At 42.2% G+C, this 21412-nt stretch overlaps 2 protein-coding genes across 2 annotated transcripts in view; both read left to right on the top strand.

The window, feature by feature from the left end:
• pdzd2 (PDZ domain containing 2) overlaps positions 1 to 21412 on the top strand; it is a 445568-nt gene that overhangs the window by 211144 nt on the left and 213012 nt on the right. The gene's annotated exons all lie outside the window — the stretch shown is intronic.
• Positions 14426 to 16109, top strand: LOC132404949 (general transcription factor II-I repeat domain-containing protein 2-like). Its single transcript, XM_059989571.1, has 2 exons — positions 14426 to 15605; positions 15691 to 16109. The coding sequence occupies exon 1, from the start codon at positions 14888 to 14890 to the stop codon at positions 15599 to 15601; it is 714 nt and encodes a 237-aa protein (XP_059845554.1). The 5' UTR covers positions 14426 to 14887; the 3' UTR covers positions 15602 to 15605; positions 15691 to 16109.

Raw genomic sequence — 21412 nt, 5'->3', positions numbered from 1 at the left:
AAGTAACACTATCATGTGCAAACACGAGGAAATCTGCAGATGCTGGAAATTCGAACAACACACACAAAATGCTGGTGGAACACAGCAGGCCAGGCAGCATCTGTAGGGAGAAGCGCTGTCAACGTTTCGGGCCGATTTCTACTGTAGCTCATACCTTCCAAAGAAAAGTAGTCAATTTAAATGCATCATTGGAAATAAATTTATCATTGAAAATAAACATCGGATAGACACTATCTAGTGATAAATAATTTTATGCTTATTATCATTCTGATGATGCTCTGCATATCTATGTGAAACTTCAGGAATCAGAAGCGTTTTGAATTCAGTATGGAAACTGGAAGTTGGACGTCTACTTCATATTTGGGTACAGCTTTCCACTTCAGGGTCAATTAGCATGGTAGCGTTCAGCCTTTATTCCCTTTATTAACATTCTTTAGGGACATTTGAGGGGCAGTCCTGGCTGACCTGGTAATAGGGTATATGCACAGGCGCCCCCTTGTGGAGTGAATCTGTTTTCAATTCTCCGTGGGCAAATGTGATGTTGAAGTTAAAATTCTAATCTAAATTCTCACTTACTGCGCAGATGTGCATTCAGATTAATTCCAACGTTGCAGCTGTATTGAATCAATCTGCAGCCAACAAATGGAAGCAATTCAGTGTTGATAAAGTCAAAAAATGTCTCCCTCTATCTTTGGTGCCAAATTCACACAGGCTGGGAACAAATAATTCTGAGTTGAACCCAGTCAAATAATTTAAATTTTTGTTGCATTATGGTGAGGCAAACAATTCCATTTGCTTAAAGGATATTATGTCACCTGAGTGAAGTGAATCTGTACATCAGGAGCTTTTAATTCAGTGTAAATCAGCAATGGCAAAAAAAAATTAATATTGCTTTGTAAACAAGATGTGCAACTGCATTGGTTGCATTGACTAAACAAATGAATGAGAAAAATGAAAACCGTTTAAGGTGAAAAAGTGCTGAAGATTCTGACATTTTCGGTTGTGCTTTGGGGAGCTTACTTTATGGTTCTGTGAAAATAATGTTTTATTATCTGGGTTAGCCAGTCTTATCCCTTAACTTTGTTCAAAATTTGCAATTATAATGCATCTTTCACAATGTGCCAAAACACTTTCCAGTTGATGAAATAATTTTTAAGTGAATTAACTTTTGTCAATGGCAACCATAAATGACACGGTTGTTAATAACACAGAAGGTCATGGGAACTATCTTTGACTTTCGTGTGCTGCTAAAGGGTTTTCTTATTTGTTCAATTAATCAGGTTGGAGGGAAATAATCTGTCTCTGTTCCTGCAAATGTCCTTTGGCTTTCTAAAGTTTTAATGTCCTTTTGACATTGTCCTGACAATTTGTATTTATTTTCTACAACTGTCATTTTCCACCTCTTACTTGTAAGTTGCCTTTTCCAAAATTTTGATTTGTATTTTTCAACTTTTTGCTTTGATTGTTTCCTGTGTATTCAGAATCTGGTCCCTATTTTGTGCAAACAGGGTAGGAGAGACATGATTTTTCAGCGCGGAATAATGGATTAATGCTTGTGGGTGCAAAGTCACAACAAGTTACCAGTTTGTCAATGCAGAGAGACAACTGATTCTATTTAAAGTTCCAGGCTTTAATTACATACTATTTATTGTACCACAAAAATAGTTAAAAAGCATGTGTCTCTGAGACCACCCATCAGGGTACTAGTTTATTTATCACGTGTACATAGGCACATACAGAGAAATGTCTATTTGCATTTAAAAACCAACATACCCAAGTGTGTACTTGTGGCAGAGCTCAAGTGTCGCCAACGTGGAGCACCCACAATTCTCAGCACAACACTACAGCACGCAACAAAACAAACCCCCCCTCCCCCAATTCCTTTCTCCCACTGACACGCACGCACAGTCCACTAATCCCAAGGCGGTGCATATTTCTTTGGCCTCCGGCAGACTTACATTCCAACATGGATACTCAGACGTTGGTCCTTCCACTTCTCCAACAAACTCGCAGAGAATTGCAAACCCGGGGCTCTGGCCGACCGACGTGCCTCGACTTCTGGTCTTCCGATTTGACCCTCGTGCCTCGGTCCTCAGCATCAGCCCGAGGTCCCATCAACAGAAGAGAGAGGGTTGGGAGACGGGCAGGGAGAGGTATTCAAAGCAGTGTCTCAGGGTATAAAACTGGAACCTTGCCCTGATCTCTGTGTTTACTGAGTGCGATAACTGCTGGCTGTGCAGAGGTCTTGATTATGGATGTCAGCAAACCACAATTCCATATTCTGCAAGGAAATACATTTACCCGAGACCTGAGAAATTGCAGTCTTTTTAGAGAGTCTGTTTGGATCTAGGGTAACTTGCTGACTGTAGCCCTCTTCTGACTGCAGTATATCTATGGCTGAGACATGCTTCCTTTAAGATATAATCCCAGTATGAAAACTAGTGGAAACTGCAGAATTCCATTTGATCTCTTCCCTCTCCTGTATAAGCTGGTCAATATAACGCAATTCTTACACTGGGAATACACGCTAATGAAGGGTGAATGCTTTTAAACTTCTCAGCACCTGTTTTCCACTATTCAGATTCAGTATTATTTACGTATCGCATGTACGCCAAAATGCACACGGAAATGCATCATTTGAGTTAACAACCAACACAACCCAGTGGTGTCCTGGGGGCAGCCTGCACGTCATACATTCTGGCACCAAACAGAATACCTGCGATGTTCAGCAGAACAACACAGCAACCGTAACGACAACATGAGCAGAACAAGCCCCCATCCCGCTCTCACAGTCTCTCTCGATTGCCACTTCTCCCACCTCTCCCAGGTGCCTCTGACCTTCAGCCCTTGGTCTCAGACCTCCTGACCCCTGCCAGGACTCTCAGACTCGCAGACAATGGGCCTCCAACCTCCAGACAAGCTGAAGATGTTCTGTACTTCTCATTAATTCCTGCAACAGTTCTCTGCCAGTCCTTGTCATGTTGGTGGTTCCAGGATAAAATTCAAACACTCATAACTGCTATTTTGCAACCGGTTCATTCAGGGCTGCCTACTGGATACGCAAGCACTCCAGGTGACCGGACGTGCGGACTGTTCACTCACATAGCTCTTCTGTTTCCCACAGCGTGCACTCTGACCCCTCTAGAAATTTGGTTCCCTCAAGCATGATGGGAAACTGCACCATGTAAACTCCTTTCACTGGCTGTCACTGGCTTTCTACCCCCAAAATACAGGTTCAGTCAGCTCCTCCCTCTGTAGGGGGCTGCAGTTCGAGTGAGCTGGTGGTGCTTGGAGTAGCACACTTGTCTTTTTGGTCAGACGGTTTAATTACTTTCCCCCTGTAGCCTTACCACTTCTCACCTAATTTCACAAGTGTGAAAACCACATGGGTCTCCAAGGTATCAAATGTCCAGATGTCATAGAAGACAGGAATGAAAATTTTGAAAATGCTGCAAATGCTGGAAATCTGAAATAAAAATAGACCTTCCAGAAACACATCGCTGGTGAGGTAGCATCTGTGGACAGAGAAATTCAAATCTTAATTCTCCCGGTTGAAGACCCAAAAGAATCCTGTCCTAGTCACCTGAGAAGGGAGTAGGTTAAAATTGTAGGGCTGCATGGTTGTGTAGTGTTTAGCATAATGCTTTACAGCAGTAGTGACCCATATTCAATTCCCGCCACAGGCCGTAGAGTTGTATGCTCTCCCCATGACCATGTGTGCTCCAAAACATAAAACTAATTGAAAGAAAAAAACATGAGCCTAGGAGAATGTGTTTTTCCTTTGTGCGAGGCACACACATACGATTGACGTCATAATGCTGTATACCAGTTCTGTATTTTTACGTGCAACCCATAATGAATTATCTAAGCAACAAAGAATGCTTAATCAAACAAAATATTTACAATATCACTCAGATATTACTGAACTGTTAAGTACACGACAGTATAGGTTTCCTTCGGGTGCTCCAGTTGCCTTTCACATCCCAAAGATGTATAGGTTAGTAGGTTAATTGGTCACGTGGATATAACTGGTTCATTGGGCTGGAAGGGCTTGTTACTGTGCTGTATCTCTAATAAATAAAATAAAAGTAAATTGTGCTGGTAGAATCCTGGATTTCACTGGATATGCAAGGTTAAAATCATATCCCGCAATGCAGTTTTTGACATGCAGAGTGCATAAGTATTTATTTCTGTGCTTGAAGTTGGCATGTCTCATCACAGCTTGATCTCTCTCTACTTGGGTTGTGTCCACTTTCTTCCTGAAGGCAGTGATTCACACTCGGGTACTGTTTCACCAAAATTGGCAGCCCATAACTTTCTTGCAAGTCGCTGTTTTTCATGTTTGAACCGAGACAATGTCTATCATAGATAATTTAACAACAGGAGTTGTTAAAGCCAAGCCTGATTGTGTCCCTGCACAATCCAACAGCACGGATTACTGGAGAGCAATCAAAATTAAAGCTCTGGCTCAGGATTTCCCTTTCCGGCCAGGAATGTTGAAGGTAGTTTCGTTTTTTTTTCAGTATTTGCTTTCTGAGACTGTTGACTTCGGTCTGAGTGCAATTGTTCAGCACCTGGTTTATATTGCCTGACTAGAACTGCAGTACTGCCTGGCATGTACTGAGCTCATCCATCAGAGCTTGCATTTAGCATTCCTACAAGACATAGTATATAGAGCATTACAGCACTGCAGAGCCTTTGGCCCACAGTGCTGTGCCAACCCATATAAACCTATTCAATGGTCAGTCTAATCCATACCTCCAACAAAGCCCTTACCCTCCATTTCTTTTTACATCCACATGCCTGTCTAAAAGTCCCTCAAATGTCCCTATTTTATCAGCCTCTACCACTGTTAATATTTAATATTTCAGTAATATTCAAATAATCTTGTGTATGTACGTATTGTCATTGATTGAAGTACTGTGCAGTCACAACGGGAGCATTCCCGCACAGGTCGGACAAAGAGCTTGAAAAAGCAGCAAGTTTTTGAGGTTCCCAGCCAAAGTTCAAAGTAAACTTTATTATCAAAGTACATACGTGTCACCACATATATCCTCGAGATTCTTTTCCCTGTGGGCCTACTCAGCTAATCTATTGAGTAGTGACTATAACAAGGTTCAGTGAAAGATCAACTGGAATGCAGAAGACAATAAACTGTGCAAAAGCAAATTTAAAGAAATGGTAATCTTTGAATAGCAGTACAAGAGCTTTTTATGTCATGGATTTCTACCATTAACTGAGAGCTCCATGGACCCCAGGTTGGGTACCTCTAAATTCAATAGATGAGGAAGAAATAAATCCAATAAAGTGAATTCAGGAGAAACCTGGTCACATGGATCGATGAACATGTAGAATTTGCTGCCAAAGGGAGTAATTGCCGCAATACCAGAGGCATCTTTAAGGTAGAGGTAGAGAAAATAAAATTCTTGTTGGGTTGGAAGATGATGCACCATCAATATCTCTCGGAGACGTGAGTCAAGGTAGGCCTTTATTGGCTGGAAGAAAGCACCATCAGCAGCAAGTGACCACCACACAACATCCTGGAGACTGAGGGAGGAGCAGTGCCTCCAGTCGCCTTTATACCGGGGTCTGTGGGAGGAGCCACAGGAGCAGTCAGCGGGGTGGGGGGGGGGGGTCGTGTCCAGACGGGTATATGTAGTTTGCCACAGAAGAGAAAGGCAGGGAAACAATAATTTATAACATAAATACCAGTGTTAGAATTTTGGGCTGAATGTTTTATTTCTGTAATGTAAATACTCTGTAACAGTATCAAAACGGAATCTTAGAAAACAATTGCCTTCTCGTGCATGCTGCTGCATTGCTAATCGCTTTAAGGAAAGAATCGGGATAATATTTGAATTATAGTGGAAAGCTTGTGAAGGACCTTGTTGGCCGTCACCCAGGTAAATCCTCCATGTTAATTGTCTTTATGTGGGATTTCATAATCATCAGGGCCCTTGTATTAGCATCCCCTTTTTCTCTCTCTCTTGCAGTGATTAGTACCTGTGGTATACCTAGATTTTAGATCTGGTTCCATCTATGGAGTGCCCCCTGCATGGGTAATTAAACAGTGCAGCATAATATGATAAATAATAATCTAATGTTGAGAGAGCTTCCTATGATACCAAAGTAATTCAGAGGAATATAAGTCATAGTAACAGAATTAGGCCATTTGACCCATCAAGTCATCCCATCATGGCTGATTTATCATCTCTCCCAGCCCCATTCTCCTGTCTTCTCTCTGCTACCTTTGACACCCTGAGTAATCAAGAACCTATCAACCTCTGCCTTAAATACACCCAATGACTTGACCTCCACAGCCATCTGTGGCAATGAATTCCACAGATTCACCACCCTCCGGCTAAAGAAATTCCTTCTTATCTGTGTTCTAAATGGACATCCCTCTAATCAGAGGCTGTGCCCCTCTGCTCCTGGACTCTCCAACTATAGGAAACCTCCTCTGCACATCCACTCTATGTAGGCCTTTCAATATCCGATAGGTTTCAATAAGATCCCGCTCTTACGCTTCTAAACTCCAGTGAATACAGGCTCAGAGCCATCAAATGCTCCTGAAGCATTAACCCTTTCATTCCCAGAATAATTCTTGTGAACCTCTGGACCCTCTCCAAAGCCAGCTCATCTTTTCTTAGATGAGGGGCCCCAAGCTGTTCACTATATACAGTGATCTATGTTCAAGTAATAACTTAGTTCTGTCAGAACTCTGAGGCAACAGCAACTTATCTGCATCTAATGCTAAAATTTCTATTTTCCTATATCATTCATATTTTGGTTTCAGATGGCTTCAGCCTCAGTCTGGCCTAGTAATTCAGTATCTTCAAGTACTGGGCTTGCTAGCCACATGAAACCACAAATCTAGTCCCACCCTAACACATTTGGTTTAGTTTGAAATATTTAACTTCATTCAATGTAGGGAAACTAGTGGTACCATAGTTAGTGAAGTTTTTAAATGAGAGATGGATTCCATTCACAGATGTCCTTTCTGGTGTTTATTCAGTGCTGCAGCCAGTGTTTAACAGCTTCTTCCTATTGCTGTGACAATGTGACTGGGCTTTCAAAATCTGACTTTAGGAAATGAGTGTCATTTGTGGCATTGCCAATGTTTTTCAGTGATTCTTAGCACTGCATTTAAAACTGTACACTTGTACATTGACATTCAGAGTTCTCTCACTCTGTCTGCTGCTGTTCTCATCATTATGCGGGGAGAAGGCTATTGATGAGGACCTAAAACAGGGTTTCCCAACCTCAGTTTAATGGTATTGGCCTATGGCATAAGAAAGGGTGGGAACCCTGACCTGAAAGAATCACAGTCAGAGTGCAGTGTTATTGGATGATGTAGATGCGAACCCAAGCCAGACGATCAGAGGGGGTTGGGGGTGTTGTGGATAGTGTGGAGGGCTGTCAGAGGTTACAGTGGGACATTGATAGGATGCAGAACTGGGCTGAGAAGTGGCAGGTGGAGTTCAACCCAGCTAAGTGTGAGGTGGTTCATTTTGGTAGGTCAAATATGATGGCAGAATATAGTATTAATGGCAAAACTCTTGGCAATGTGGAGGATCAGAGGGATCTTTGGGTCCAAGTCCATAGGACACTCAAGGCAGCTGCGCAGGTTGACTCTGTGGTTCAGAAGGCAAATAGTTTATTGGTCTTCATCAATTGTGGAATTGAATTTAGGAGCCGAGAGGTAATGTTGCAGTTATATAGGACCCTGGTCAGTCCCCACTTGGAGTATTGTGCTCAGTTCTGGTTGCCTTGCTACAGGAAAGATGTGGAAACCATAGAAAGGGTGCAGAGGAGAGTTACAAGGATGTGGCCTAGAGTGGGGAGCATGCCTTATGAGAATAGGTTGAGTGAACTCTGCCTTTTCTCCTTGGAGCGACGGATGATGAGAGGTGACCTGATAGAGGTGTACACAGTAATGAAAGGCATTGATTGTGTGGATAGTCAGAGGCTTTTTCCCAGGGCTGAAACAGCTAACATGAGAGGATACAGTTTTAAGGTGCTTGGAAGTAGGTACAGAGGAGATGCCAGGGGTAAGTGTTTTACGCAGAGAGTGGTGAGTGTGTGGAATGGGCAGCTGGCGATGGTGGTGGAGGCAGATACAACAGAGACTCCTGGATAGGTACATGGAGCTTAGAAAAATGGAGGGGTATGGGTAACCCTATCCTAAGGTAAGGACATGTTCGGCACAGCTTCGTGGGCTGAAGGGCCTGTATTTTGCTGTAGGTTTTCTATGTTTTTATGTTTCTATAACATTTAAGAGACATTGACACACATTAGAATAGAGGAACGTGGTCAGACAGATAGGATCAGTTTCGATTGGCATCATGGTCCCTACAGACAAGGTGGGCCAAGGGGCTGTTCCTGTACTGCTGTGCTCCACGTTCCTTGTTCTAAATGAACATATTTTAAAAGAATCCATATTATCAAGTACATCTAAGTTCTGTTAAAAAAAAAATTGGCTTAAAATTGAAATTTGCTGACTCAATGGAGGAAAATCAGTGTTGCCATATTAAATGTGATCAGCATTAAAATAGGCATCTAATCTAACTGCTTCTGAATGGAAGAAAGCTGTGTTTGGATTGGTGAAATCATGGATATTATGGCCTGTGTCTCACCTTTAGCAATCCCCAGCTTCAGTTACCTTCCAGTCTCTCCACTCCATCTGCACCCTTCTTCACCCAGTGTTCTCTGTGACTGTGAACTTTTAAGAGCATAAGACATAGGAGCAGAATTCCATAGCCTATTTAGCCCATCTAGTCAACTGGCTATTCAATCATGGCTGATTTATCTTCCATCTCAATCCCATTCATCTGTCCTCCCTGTAGCCTTTGGCACCCTTACTAATTAAGTACCTATCAACTTCCTTTAATTATAGCTAAAGACTTGGTCTCCACAGCCCTCTGTAGCAATGGATTCCACAGATTCACCATCCTCTGGCTAAAGAAATTCATCCTCATCTCTGTTCTAAAGGGATGTTCTTCTATTCTGAGTCTGTGCCCTCTGGTTCTAGACTTTCAATAGACTCTATTGAAAACAGCCTCTCCATGTGCACTCTGTCTGGGCCTTTCAAAATTTGATAGGTTTCGATGTGATCTTAATTCTTAATTCCAAGGAATACAGGCCCAGAGCCATCAGATGTTCCCCATACATTAACCCTTTCCATCCCAGGATAACTTTGTAGCACTACACATTGACCGTCTGACACGGCTGTCCTAACTTACTGCTCAGACCCGGGACCGCCAGCCGATCACCTTGAAAGAACAGCTTCTACTTTCAAAGATCTTTTCAACTATTTCTACAAGCTGTTGAAATATATTTAAATATCTTAATGAGATTTTCAGAAAATTATATTTATTTGAACGAATTTCACATGGACATTTATTTTATTCACATGGATAAAATAACGAATAAAAGGTTATCTGCCTTTATGGATCTTTTCCATTCAGTTTCAAATTAATGAAGATGTATGTTCTATCTACACCATCCCTGGCAAAGAGCTGAGGAGCCAGGTACACAGTGTATCATCTCTCCCCAGAGCTCAGTCCCCGGAGACTGAGCTCTCCCCTGGATTCAGAACAGGAGTCCAAATGAACCAGTATTTGATCTCTGCTACATCTGTACTACTACACAGAGTTGCATCGACATGAAAGTTGAAGGTGCCTTGAAAAGCAAGATTGACTTGCCAACAAGGGAATTGACTGCCTTTCAGGCCAATTCTCTGCCGGTAGTCTTTCCCAACAATACACATGTGTATTTTCAGTCTTCATTTCTTGCTCTTGTCCACTTTCATCGTTTTCTAGTTAGCTCCACGTGCAGTGTTGGACATCTGCCTTTATTTACACTGCTAGCTGTTCCTTCTAGTTTTATGGTTAAACTTGAAATCATTAAATATTTGTCTGTAAATTAAAACTTCATTCAGCTTGAATTGGATTTGCCTGTGTGTTCTGCTTTTTCATTCAGTTTTGCTCTTCTTGGTCAAATCATATTTTTATGGCAGGAAATATCTTGCATTTTTTTCTGAACTGCAGGCTTCAGACCAAAATAAATTAGCCTTCTGATAAACAGGGTTTGAAAATGTGTTTTTTCTTAAATTTAAATGGTCTGTTCTGGCTACTTGGGACAAAATGAAGATCTTACATGTCACAGTGACCATCTCTGCTTATTTTACACTTTGTAAAATAAAATAATTTGTCTGCTACCCCGACTGCTCCCTAACTCTGTGATCAGTCGTGGCTTAGAATATATTTTTTTAAAAATTAGGAGGATAAACAATTTATTATTTCTTTACGTGCTCCATATTTTCCAATTTCCAGCTCTGAGTGTGAAAACGTATGAGTCTCAGCTGGGTGGAGTTTGGTCCTAGATCAGCATCAGTCAGCTACTGGTAATGATGAAGTTTGTGGACGTATAGAGGTAATATCTGGCCTGAAGTATGTAAACGTATGAGGAGCTTCAAGCATGCCATCCTATATCCTTTCTCATCTCAAAGTACAAAGGGTAATCATATACGCTGTCAATATTAAACAGAGAAAGGCTAAACAGCCACACATCACAGGGGCAACTTCGACCTCCAAAGGTGGATATATTAGAGCAGAAAGGAATTTAAACTTCAGTTAAAATTTTGAACCCAATGCCAATGCATTTCAAAGTCTGAAGAGCAGATAGTGGCCAGCCCAGCCTTGAGAGCTGAAAGAGTGACATGGTAGAGTTGTGGTTAGCACAAAGCTTTACAGTGATGGTGATCGGCAGTCAGGGTTCAGCTCCCATCTCTGTAAGGAGTTTCTACGTTCTCCGCAAGACTGTTTCGGGTTTCCTTTGGGTGCTCTGGTTTGCTCCCACGTTTGGATGGGGTTAATAAATTGTGGACGTGCTGTGTTTGTGCTGAAAGCATGGTGACTCTGCGGGTTGCCTTCAGCAGTATTTGTTGAAGGGAACAACCCATTTCACTGGATGATTCGATGTTTCAGTGTATGTGACGAATAAAGCTAATCTCTTCTGAAATTTTGTCTTCACTTCAACAAGGTTGCCTAGTTCTAGCTTGCGTTGATAGGTTTTCCACAATTTGGCAAACCAAGCAGATGCAAAGAGCAATCAGGATTGAGAGGTACCTTTGCAGGGGCAGAGGCTACAAGGTTATGTTTCCTCTTAGCCCAGGATGAGTGGATACAGCCTGATCCATCCACACCACAGAGCACATCAGCATGGAGCGATGTTGCAGGAAAGCAGCATCCATCATCAAGCACACCCAATGTCCAGGCTGTGCTCTCTTCCCACAGCTGCCATCAGGAAAAAGGTATAGGAGCCTCAGGACCCACACCATCAGGTTCAGGAATGGTTCTACCCCTCATCTATCAGACTCCTGAACCAGAGGGGATAATTTCATTCACCCAAACACTGAACTGATTTCAAAACCTATGGACTTGCTTTCAAGGATTCTTCATCTCATGTTCTTGATATTTATTGTTTATTAATTAATTTTTTTGTATTTATTGTGAATACCTTGGAATGAAAATGAATCGCAGATTGTACAGCTGACATACAATATGTACTTTGATAATAAACTTACTTTCAACTTTGAACCTCAGCATCCCCCTCTTCTACATCGAAAGGAGGTTCACTAAGGGGATCTGTCTAATAAGTTCAAGTTAAATTCAAGTTTATTGTCATCTGAGTATACATGTATACAACCAAACAAAACAGTGTTCCTGTGGACCATTGTGATCCTCAAAACATATATTGCATTGAATTGAATTGACATCATTGCTTACAACTTTGACATACATGAGTAAAATTCTTCGTCTCCGTCTAAATGTGCAATATACAATTTATAATGATTTATAACAGGATAGTATGTACATCAGGATAGTCATAATATAACTGAGAAATACAGTTGTGTCCGCGTGAGTTAATCAGTCTGATGGCCTTGTGGAAGAAGCTGCCCTGGATCCTGCTGGTCCTGCCTTTCATGCTGCGGTACCGTTTTCCGGATGGTAGCAGCTGGAGCAGTTTGATCCTTTGGGCCCTTTTTACACACCTGTCTTTGTAAACATACACAGCACATAAAACAAGATAAGGTAATAAAATATAATTCAAAATGTATGTGCTATGCAGTACAAGTAGACAGTAAACAGTTCATCGTCCTGGTGACGAGACCACAGTGACGGCGGGGTGTTTATTAGTCTCAGAGCCTAAGGGAAGAAGTTGTTTCCCAGTTTGGCGGTCCTAGTCCTGATGCTCCTGTACCTCCTTCCTGATGGTAGTTGATCAAAGAAATTGCAGGATGAGTGTTAGGGATCCTCAACAATACTATGGGCCCTTCATATACAACACTCCTGGTAAATGTCACAAACAGGAGGGTGAGGAGGACCCTGGTGATCCTCTCAGTGCTTTTTACAATCCTCTGTAGGGCTTTGTGCTTCACGATCATTGAAGTCAGTGTCACTAGGTGGTAATCACTTAGGCCAGCAGGAACCAGGTTCAGAAACCATTAATACCCCTCAACAATCAGGCTCTTGAACCAGTGGGGCCAACTTCACTCACCCAATCACTGAACTGGATTCACTTTCAAGGATTCTTCATCTCATGTTCCAGGTATTTATTGCTTCTTTATTTAGTATTAATAATGTTTTTCTTTTTCTTTTTGTATTTGCACAGCTTTGTTGTTATTTTGCACATTGGTTGTTTTTCAGCCTATTGAGTATTATCTTTCATTTATTCGATTATGTTCCTTGTACTTAATGCTCACAGAAAAATGAATTTTACATTTATATATGGTGACGTATATGTATTTTGATAATAACGTTACTTTGAACTTTGAGTTACCATTGGTCTCTTGGGCACCAGAATAATGTTGACTACCTTGAAGTCTGCAGTGACAGTAGACTGCTTCAGAAGGTACTAAAGGTGTCCGTTAAGACCTCTGTTAGCTAGGCCGCACATTCCTTCAGCGCCCAACCAGATACGTTTTCTGACCCTGTGTTGTTGCGTGAGTTTATACTGCCTAAGTTCTCCCTCACCTCAGCTGTGGCCAGACAGGGTGCCAGTTCCTCGGGGAGAGGTGGGGTTTTCCTCAATATTACATCATTCAATGCGTCAAATCATGCATAAAAGGCATTCAGCCTATCAGAAAGAGGTGTGGCTGTCGTTGACACGCAGGGTGGACTTGTAATCAGTTATGTTTTGTATGCCTTGCCACATGTCCCTGGTGTCACAAAGGAGTCGCTGGATTTCCTGTGCATAATCATACTTTTCCTTCCCAAAGGCATGGGCGAGAATGGCTCTTGCTGACCTTTTGAGATTTCGTGTTCCCCGGAGCATCCCGATTCCCAGGCAGTGCATGAACCTCTGCATTCAGCCATGGTTTGTGGTTTGCCCTGGCAGTGTCATGTTTAATCACAGTTGCGTCCTCTTGGCACTTACCTGCCTAGCCGTTCACCGATCCCACACGTTCATCAATGTTGACGTGATGATCGTAGGTAGCTGCCTTCCTGAATATGCCCCAATCCATGCTTTTGAAGCAGTCCTGCAGAGCTGAGGCGGCACCTTCTGGCCAGGTCCTGATGCCCTGGTTTGACTTGTTTAACCAGTAGACTCTGTGTGGGAATAGCAAAATGGATATGTGGTCTGACTACACACAAGGTGAGGGCAGGGAGCTGCCTTTTCGGCTCCATAAGCATTGGTATAACCCAGGCCTAACATATTCTCTCCTCTGGTTGCCAAGTTGTCATGCTGGGAGAACTTTGGCAGAACTGTTTTTAAATTGGCAGGATGGAATTCAGCAACAATGAACACACCATCGGGGCGAATGACTTTGAGATTGCAGCTTGTGCCGTAGAGCTCCCGAGGCCCTTTATCTAATCTATCTATCTACTTATTTAGTGATGCAGCTCAGAGTAGACCCTTCCAGCCTTTTGAGCTATGCTGGCTCAGCAACCTCACAACCTCAATTAACCCTAACCTAATCACTGGACAGTTTACATCTTTGGTCTGTGGGAGGAAACCAGAGCACTTGGGGGAAAACCCACATATCCCACAGGGAGGACGTACAGCCATTCCTTACAGTACAGCACAGGAATTGAACTCCAAACTCCGGAATGCCCCGAGTCGTCCAACACTCGCAAAGGTGGGGTGGGGGTGGTGATGTAAAGTACAATAATCAAAATGGCAGAGAACTCCCTCAGTAAGTCGAAGGGCCGGCCCCTCACATTTTATAATCTACGAGTGGTGATAAGTAAGCCATCACCGAGGTGTCGTCACACCAGTTTTTATTGAAGTAGACACACTTATTTCCTCAGTGGACTGTGCCGGAGGTTGCAGATTACTGTCTGCCTGAAAAGGGGTGAGGCCGTCTGCCTGGATGGCCGAGTCTGGGAGCCCCATTCCTGTCAGGATGAGTGTGAAGCAGTCCGTCATTTCCTGCTTGTTCAGCTGCAAACGTAGCAAATACAGCTTATTGTCTAGTGCGGGGGTCGGCAACCTGCGGCTCCCGAGCCATTTGTGGCTCTTTCACCTCTGTGCTGCGGCTCCCTGTGGCTTTGGGAAATAATTGGTCAGTATTTAATTAAAATGTATTTTATGTTAGTTTGTTAGCTTTTGAAATGTAATTATGGTGATCTTGTACAACCTAAGTGTAGCGACACATTTCCTGCCACATCATAAAACGGCTCACAATTAGCCAGCATTCCGGCTAAGGGAGATAGCCTACGGGGGTTTGTGAGTACGCGTCTTTTGCAGCATCTGCGTCCATGGGGGCTGGGTTGAGGGAAGCTGAAAAGCAAGGCTGTTTAGTTCGAATAAAGCTATCTTTGACTGCAGTTTACTGACACCGCTACAACGTGTTTTTTATCGCTGGCTGTCCAGACGGAAGATGCTGAAACGCTTTGTCGCGTGTCTGGAAGAAGTGAAAACTTTCCTGGGCAGCAAAGGGCTCACCTTTCCTGAGCTGGAACAGCCAGAGTGGCTGGAAAAGCTACACTTCATGGTAGACATGACAGCGCACCTGAACACGCTGAACACAGCTCTTCAGGGGAAAGGACGTACAGCCCTGCACATGTTGGAGGATGTTTTGGCATTCGAGCGCAAGTTGACAGTGCTTGCCAGAGATTTACAGAAAGGCACTTTGTCTCACTTCCCCAATTTGAGAGAGTTCAAACAAGGTCACGACATGATAATTTCGGAGTATTTACATTCTGCAATCATCGCAATGCAAACATCGTTTGGGAAACGCTTCTGTGAGTTCAGAGAGGAAAAAAACACATTATCCTTCCCGGTCACTCCCTTAAGCATCGATCCTTCCCTACTGAATACGACTGCATTGGCAGGTGTGAGTCAACCTGATCTTGAGATGGAACTGGCCGACATAGCCGACAAAGACATATGGGTGTCCAAGTTTAGACGCTTGACAGCAGACCTTGAAGATGTTGCCCGTCAGAAGGCCGTTCTTGCTCAGAAACACAAATGGAGTGATATTGAAAACCTCACAGATGACAGCTTGCGATCCTGTGTAAAGATGAAGGTGACATCATACAGCCCTGATGTGCAGACGCTGTGCGCTGAGGTCCAGGAGCAGAAATCCCATTAACCAAGTATGATAAATATTTTAATTGCCTATTATTTTACTTATATTCATATTTTTTCATTGTTCAGTGAAATAGTCCTTTCATTTTTCAGGATGACAGCTGGCTGACGTTATTTTTGGTTTGCTGCTGGCGGAAAATTTAAGTTCGGCGTTTTTCATAAATACAAGAAGGACTCAAATAGACATTGAATATTTTACTTAAAAGTAACTTTCAACCCAACGTCTTTTTTTCGGAGTTCAAAATGTTTTTGTTGCATGCAGAAATGTAATTTCGTTTTCTCTGCAGGAGTTCATCAATTTCATAAATGCAACACATTATAGTTTGTTTATACATAGCATAAAGGCAAAAAAAACGTTGTATGCAGTGTTATTTCATTTTAAATGTCAAACGGGTTTTGCGGCTCCCAGTGTTTTCTTTTCTGTGGGAAACGGGTCCAAGTGGCTCTTTCAGTGGTAAAGGTTGCTGACCCCTGGTCTAGTGAGTAGAATCGAGAGTGTGAGCTTGCAGGGATCGTCTTGAATTCTTGCTTGAATACTGGTGCACCTCCTGTGCTTCAGTATCCAGTGCACTGCCTCTGACAGTCGCTTACTTGAGTAGCTGTGGTAGGCTGACCATGGAGCCTTCAGTTCTCGTTAATCTGTAACTGCACAGCACCTTCATTATTCTGCTCGCAAACGAGGTAGACTCTCAGATCTTAGTGTTTGTGATCAGCTGTTTCTCCAGTCGTAGAGAAGACGAACAGGGCAGGAAATTTTGCCGTTGATTGGAGCTGGTGAGGCCAGTGCGGCCATGCACACCGGCATCTTGCAATCTTACCATTCCATCTCCACAATATTTGACCCTCTTCCTTGGGACCTCTGAATTCACTGAGCCATCCCTGAGCTCACTGCAGCCGGTTCATATACTTTGATAATGAATGCACTTTGAACTTTGAACCCGTATCTCACCATTCAATCGTGCAGTGTATGCTTCTTCTGACCTAAAAGCTCCTCTTCTGCTGCCTGTCACTGCCATTCTCCCTAACCACCCCGCCACATATCCCCTCACCTTTACCACCTTTGCACTGTTTTAGAACGTGTCTGATTTATTGAGTAGAATAATTGGTTATCAGAAAAATTGAATAAAGTGCTAAAATACATGCAATAAAAAGAAATTCAGGATCACACACCTTAGGCCTCTTCTTCAGTTCTGAGCAGGTAATACCTTAAATATAGAGCCATGAAACCAGTTTTGAGAAGCTCAGTTCCTCAACTACTGCATTGTATCATAAGATGGGATCTTAATTTAGTCATGCGTCATCCTAACTGATAGCGTTCAATATCTTTTCAGTTCCTGAACAGAAGTACTTCCAAGCATATAACGGACCGCAACAACATTTTTAAGATCAAACAAACAAAGCAGTCTGTTCAGTGAGACACTTTCTCTTGGGTGCTTATTACTGTGGTTTTTGGAAACCAAAGTCGGTTATTTGGCCACAGATCTGTCATTTGGCTGTCTCTGTTTTTGAGAATTACATATTTCAGTTCACAAGTGTGAAATTATTGGCGTAGTTAGTGGCTACAATTACCCATCAGGCTTCAAAGACGAAAGAAATGGACAAATTAAGATAATGGTAATATATGCACAAGAGATTCTGCAGAGGCTGGAAATCCAAAGTAACACATAAATTATCTATTTCTTTTATTATGACATGAATACATCACATAATTAAAGCATTTTTGATCAATATAAATGCAACATTTTTGTGCTTCAATAGTTAACTGTTCTGCTTGATTAGAGCAAAACATTTGAAATGATTGCAGTTTATTAAAGGGGAATTCAGCGAGGATTTTGCCTAAGTATTTCAAAGAATCAAATCTGAATTCCTAGCTGCCAATAGAACCAAGAGAAGTATGCTTTGAATCAGATATCAATTTCATAATTGCCAATAAAACACAGACATACATAGAAGCAGAATTTGGCCATTTGGCCCATCAAGTCTGTTCTGCCATTCTATCATGGCTGATTTATTATCCCTCTCAACCTCATTCTCCTTTCTTCTTCCCATTGCTTTTGATGGCCTGACTAATTAAAAACCTGTCAAATCTGCTTCAAAGATACTCAGTGAACTGGCCTACACAGCCATCCGTAGTAATAAATTCCACATGTTCACTACACTCTAGCTAAAAGAAATTCATCCTCATCTCTGTTCTAAATGGATGTCCCTCGATTCGGAGAATGTGTCCTCTGGTCTTAGACCAATCCTCTATCCTCTCTACATCCTTTCAGAATTTGAGATGTTTCAATAAGAATTCCACCTCCATTGTTCAAATTTCCAGTGAGTATAGACCCAGAGCCATCAAACGTTCTTTATATGTTAACTCCTTGTCTCCCAGAATCACTCTGTGAAACTCCTCTCAACCGTCTTCAATGCCAGCACATCTTTTCTTAGATAAGGGACCCGAAACTGCTCATGGTACTCCCAAGAGTAATCTGATGAGCGCATTAAAAGCTTCAGCTTTGCATCCCTGCTCTTATATTCCAGTTCTATCAAAATGAATGCTAACGTTGCATTTCTCTTGCATACCAGGGGCTCAACCTGCAAGTTGACCTTTATGGAACCCTCACAATGACTACTAGATCCTCTGGGCACCTCTGATTTTTGAATTTTCTCCCCATTCTATGTCTTTATGAAGTTACCAGAGTGCATGACCATGCACTTCCATCTTCCACTTCTTTGCCCATTCTCCCAATCTGCCTAAGTCCTTCTACAGACTCCCTGCTTCCTCAAAACTACCTGTCACTCCACCTATGTTTTTCTCATCTGCAAACTTGGCACAAAGCCATGAATTCCATCATCCAAATCACTGACAATGTGAAAAGAATCAGTCCCTTTACTTTAAGCTCCCTAATCAAATCTGACTCATTACAGAACACCCAATCTAGAATTGCCTTTTTCCTAGTGTGCTCAACCGCAAGCTAATCTAAAAAGCCCTCTCACAGGCATTGTGCAAATTCCCCCTCTTGGGATTCAGCACCAATCACACCTTTCCAATCTACCTGCATATCGTAAGGTTGCCCTTTTGACATGCAGTTTCTATCTCCAATTGCAATTCGTATTCCACAACCTGGCTACTCTTTTGGAGGCCTGTATATAAGTCCCATCAAGGTCTTTTTACCCTTGCAGTTTCTTAGCTCTACCCACAGGGATTCTATGTCCTTTGATCCTCAGTCACCTCTTTCTAAACATTTGATTTCACTTTCTACTGACAGAACCATCCATCCCCTCTGCCTACCTGGCTGACCTTTCCTTGAATGTTAAACTCCCAACTATGATCTTCTTTCAGCCACAGCTCAGTGATGCCCACAACGTTATACCTGCCGATCTCTAAATGTGCTACAAGATCATCTACCTTATTCCATTTACAGTGTGTATACAAATATAACACTTCAGTCTTGTATTCCTCGCCCTTTTAAATTTTGCCCCATGTAACACCTCAACTCATCCCACTGACTGCAACTTTGCCCTATCTTCTGCCTGTCTTTCCTCCCAGTCTCATTTCACACTGTATCTAACTGTATACCAATTCCCCTATCCTAAGCCCTATCATTCCGATTTCCATCCCCCTGCCAAATAAGTTTAAACCCTCCCCTAGGCAGAGAACAAAATAATTTATTTTTGCTCCCATTGGAGGACAGGTGATGCAAGTCAGAGCAGATTGTTCTGTCACTCTGGTCTTCTCTTCATTGTTCCATTGAATGCTGTTTCATGTTCAGCTTGTAATCTTGCTGCCAGGCTAACAGCTTCATGTTCCTCACACTATGAGTGTTCACAGTCACTAAACTTTTCAGGCAGTGTGCCTCACAGAGCCACATATGTTTTTGCCAATCACCTGATTTCACACCTTGACTAACTGTGACTTGTGATGCCCTCAGCACTAATTGTACATCTGCCTTGATCAAGGGAAGTCGCTGGGATTGATTTTGATTTTGTCTTAAAATGCAAACTAGGTGGTGGTGGTTTCTTAGCCTATTTTATATCTCTCCTAGTTTTGCTTTATTTACATTCCATTCATTGAAAATAAATCTATTGCCGGAGTTTGGGTTTATAAGAGAATTGGAGGAGGCAAGCAAAGTATGGGAAGGTGAAACTGAAGTGGAAGATCTTACTGACTGACAGAGTGAGCAGAGGACAAGGAAGATCCAAATCGCATGCCTGTTACTTATGCAAAAAGTGCTTTGGTTAATGTCCATTTCCCACTGATGACCAATTATTTTGCAACAATTAAACAAACTGGGAACATGCAGTGGTTCGAGCAGCAACTACGGGAGAAAAGGAGTTGTCATTATTTCAGTTTGAAACCTGGCTTTAGGACTGTCCTGAAAAGTCACAATTTTTTGTGCTGTTCTTCCACTATGCAGTAAAAATGTAAAGAAGAGGAACATTGGATGCAAGTATATAGCTTCATTGCAGATAATTCTGATGCAGCACGAATTTGCTCAATTAATCTCTTGTTTGACCCTTCCTTCCTGATCCTCATCCTAGTGGCCTTAAAGATGCTGGAGAAAATTTCCCTTATCTCTAGGTTCTGATAAATATGAAATCTTAGGGCCAAAGTCACTTGCGTATTGTATTCCCTAATTTTAAATTCCAGAGTCTGGACTATTTGAACTTGTGCTGTTAATCCTTGCCAGAGCAACCAAGATGTTGGGAGGGATGGATTCTTTGACGGCCGCTCACAAGTCCACAACTGTCTGAACCATAGTTTTGAATGGCTTATTGGCAGATTTATGCACTGTGCATTGGGCTCGAACAAGGTAAAACAAAATGCAGGATAAAGTGAAAACTACCAAAAAAAACTGCATTGCTGGTAAACGATAAGGAGCAAGATCATAATGAGGTAGATTGTGAGGTCCTTATTGGACAAGAGGTTATTTCAAGAGTCTGAAAACAGTGGGACAGAAACTGTCCTTAAACCTGGTGGTATGCAATTTCAGACTTTCGTATCTTCTGCTCAATGGGAGAGAGGAGAAGAGTGAATATCAGAGGTGGGTATGGTCTTTGATTATGCTGGCTGCTTTACTGAAGCCCATAGCAAGGAGGCTAGGTCCTGTGATCTATAGAGTTGTGTCTGCATTCTCTCCAATTTTTAGCAGTCACAGGGAGAGCAGTTACCATACCAAGGCTTTATGCATCTGGGCAGAATGCTTTCTATGATGCATCGATAACTACTGATTACAGTCCTGAGGAAGTGGGGGTGTTGGTGGCCATGATATTAATGTCAGAATCCGAATCCAAATTGGATTACTACTGCAGACATATGTCGTGAATTTGGGTCCTGAAGAGGGTTCTTGGCCCGAAACGTCGACACTTTATTCCACTTCATATATGCTGCTTGACCTGCTCAGTTCCTCCAGCATTTTGTGTGGATTTCCTGATGAAGCTGGTATAGGAGAGCTGTAGAACATTACATTTTCGATTGCATGCACCTAAATGTTTATCATTGTATGGGAGAAGTTATAACACTTGGAGCCAGACTGTAAAAACCCACAATTCCATGTTATAATTTAAAGGATGAAAATTACTTTCACACAGATGCTACTGTTTCATTTTTTTATTTGTGCTGCTGTATTATTACTTTAGTTTCAAAATGAAATGTCTCAATTGGAAAAAAAGGCTGATGAGTTTTATCTCGGATGCCTTGAACAATCTTTTACTGTGTATTACTTTATTTTACTAAGATGGAGAATTGGCCTTTCGAGCCACATGCCCAGCTACTTCCAATTTAATTCTCACCTAATCATCGGACATTTACAATTACCAAGTGACCTAC

Source organism: Hypanus sabinus, chromosome 14, assembly GCF_030144855.1.
Source record: "Hypanus sabinus isolate sHypSab1 chromosome 14, sHypSab1.hap1, whole genome shotgun sequence".
Lineage (NCBI taxonomy): Eukaryota > Metazoa > Chordata > Chondrichthyes > Myliobatiformes > Dasyatidae > Hypanus > Hypanus sabinus.
The sequence above is the reverse complement of the archived record's forward strand: the minus strand, read 5'-3'. Positions and strand labels throughout refer to the sequence as shown.

Bases quoted from the DNA above. Each gene is read 5' to 3' on its own strand.
- LOC132404949 (XM_059989571.1), top strand. From the start codon at position 14,888: ATGCTGAAACGCTTTGTCGCGTGTCTGGAAGAAGTGAAAACTTTCCTG.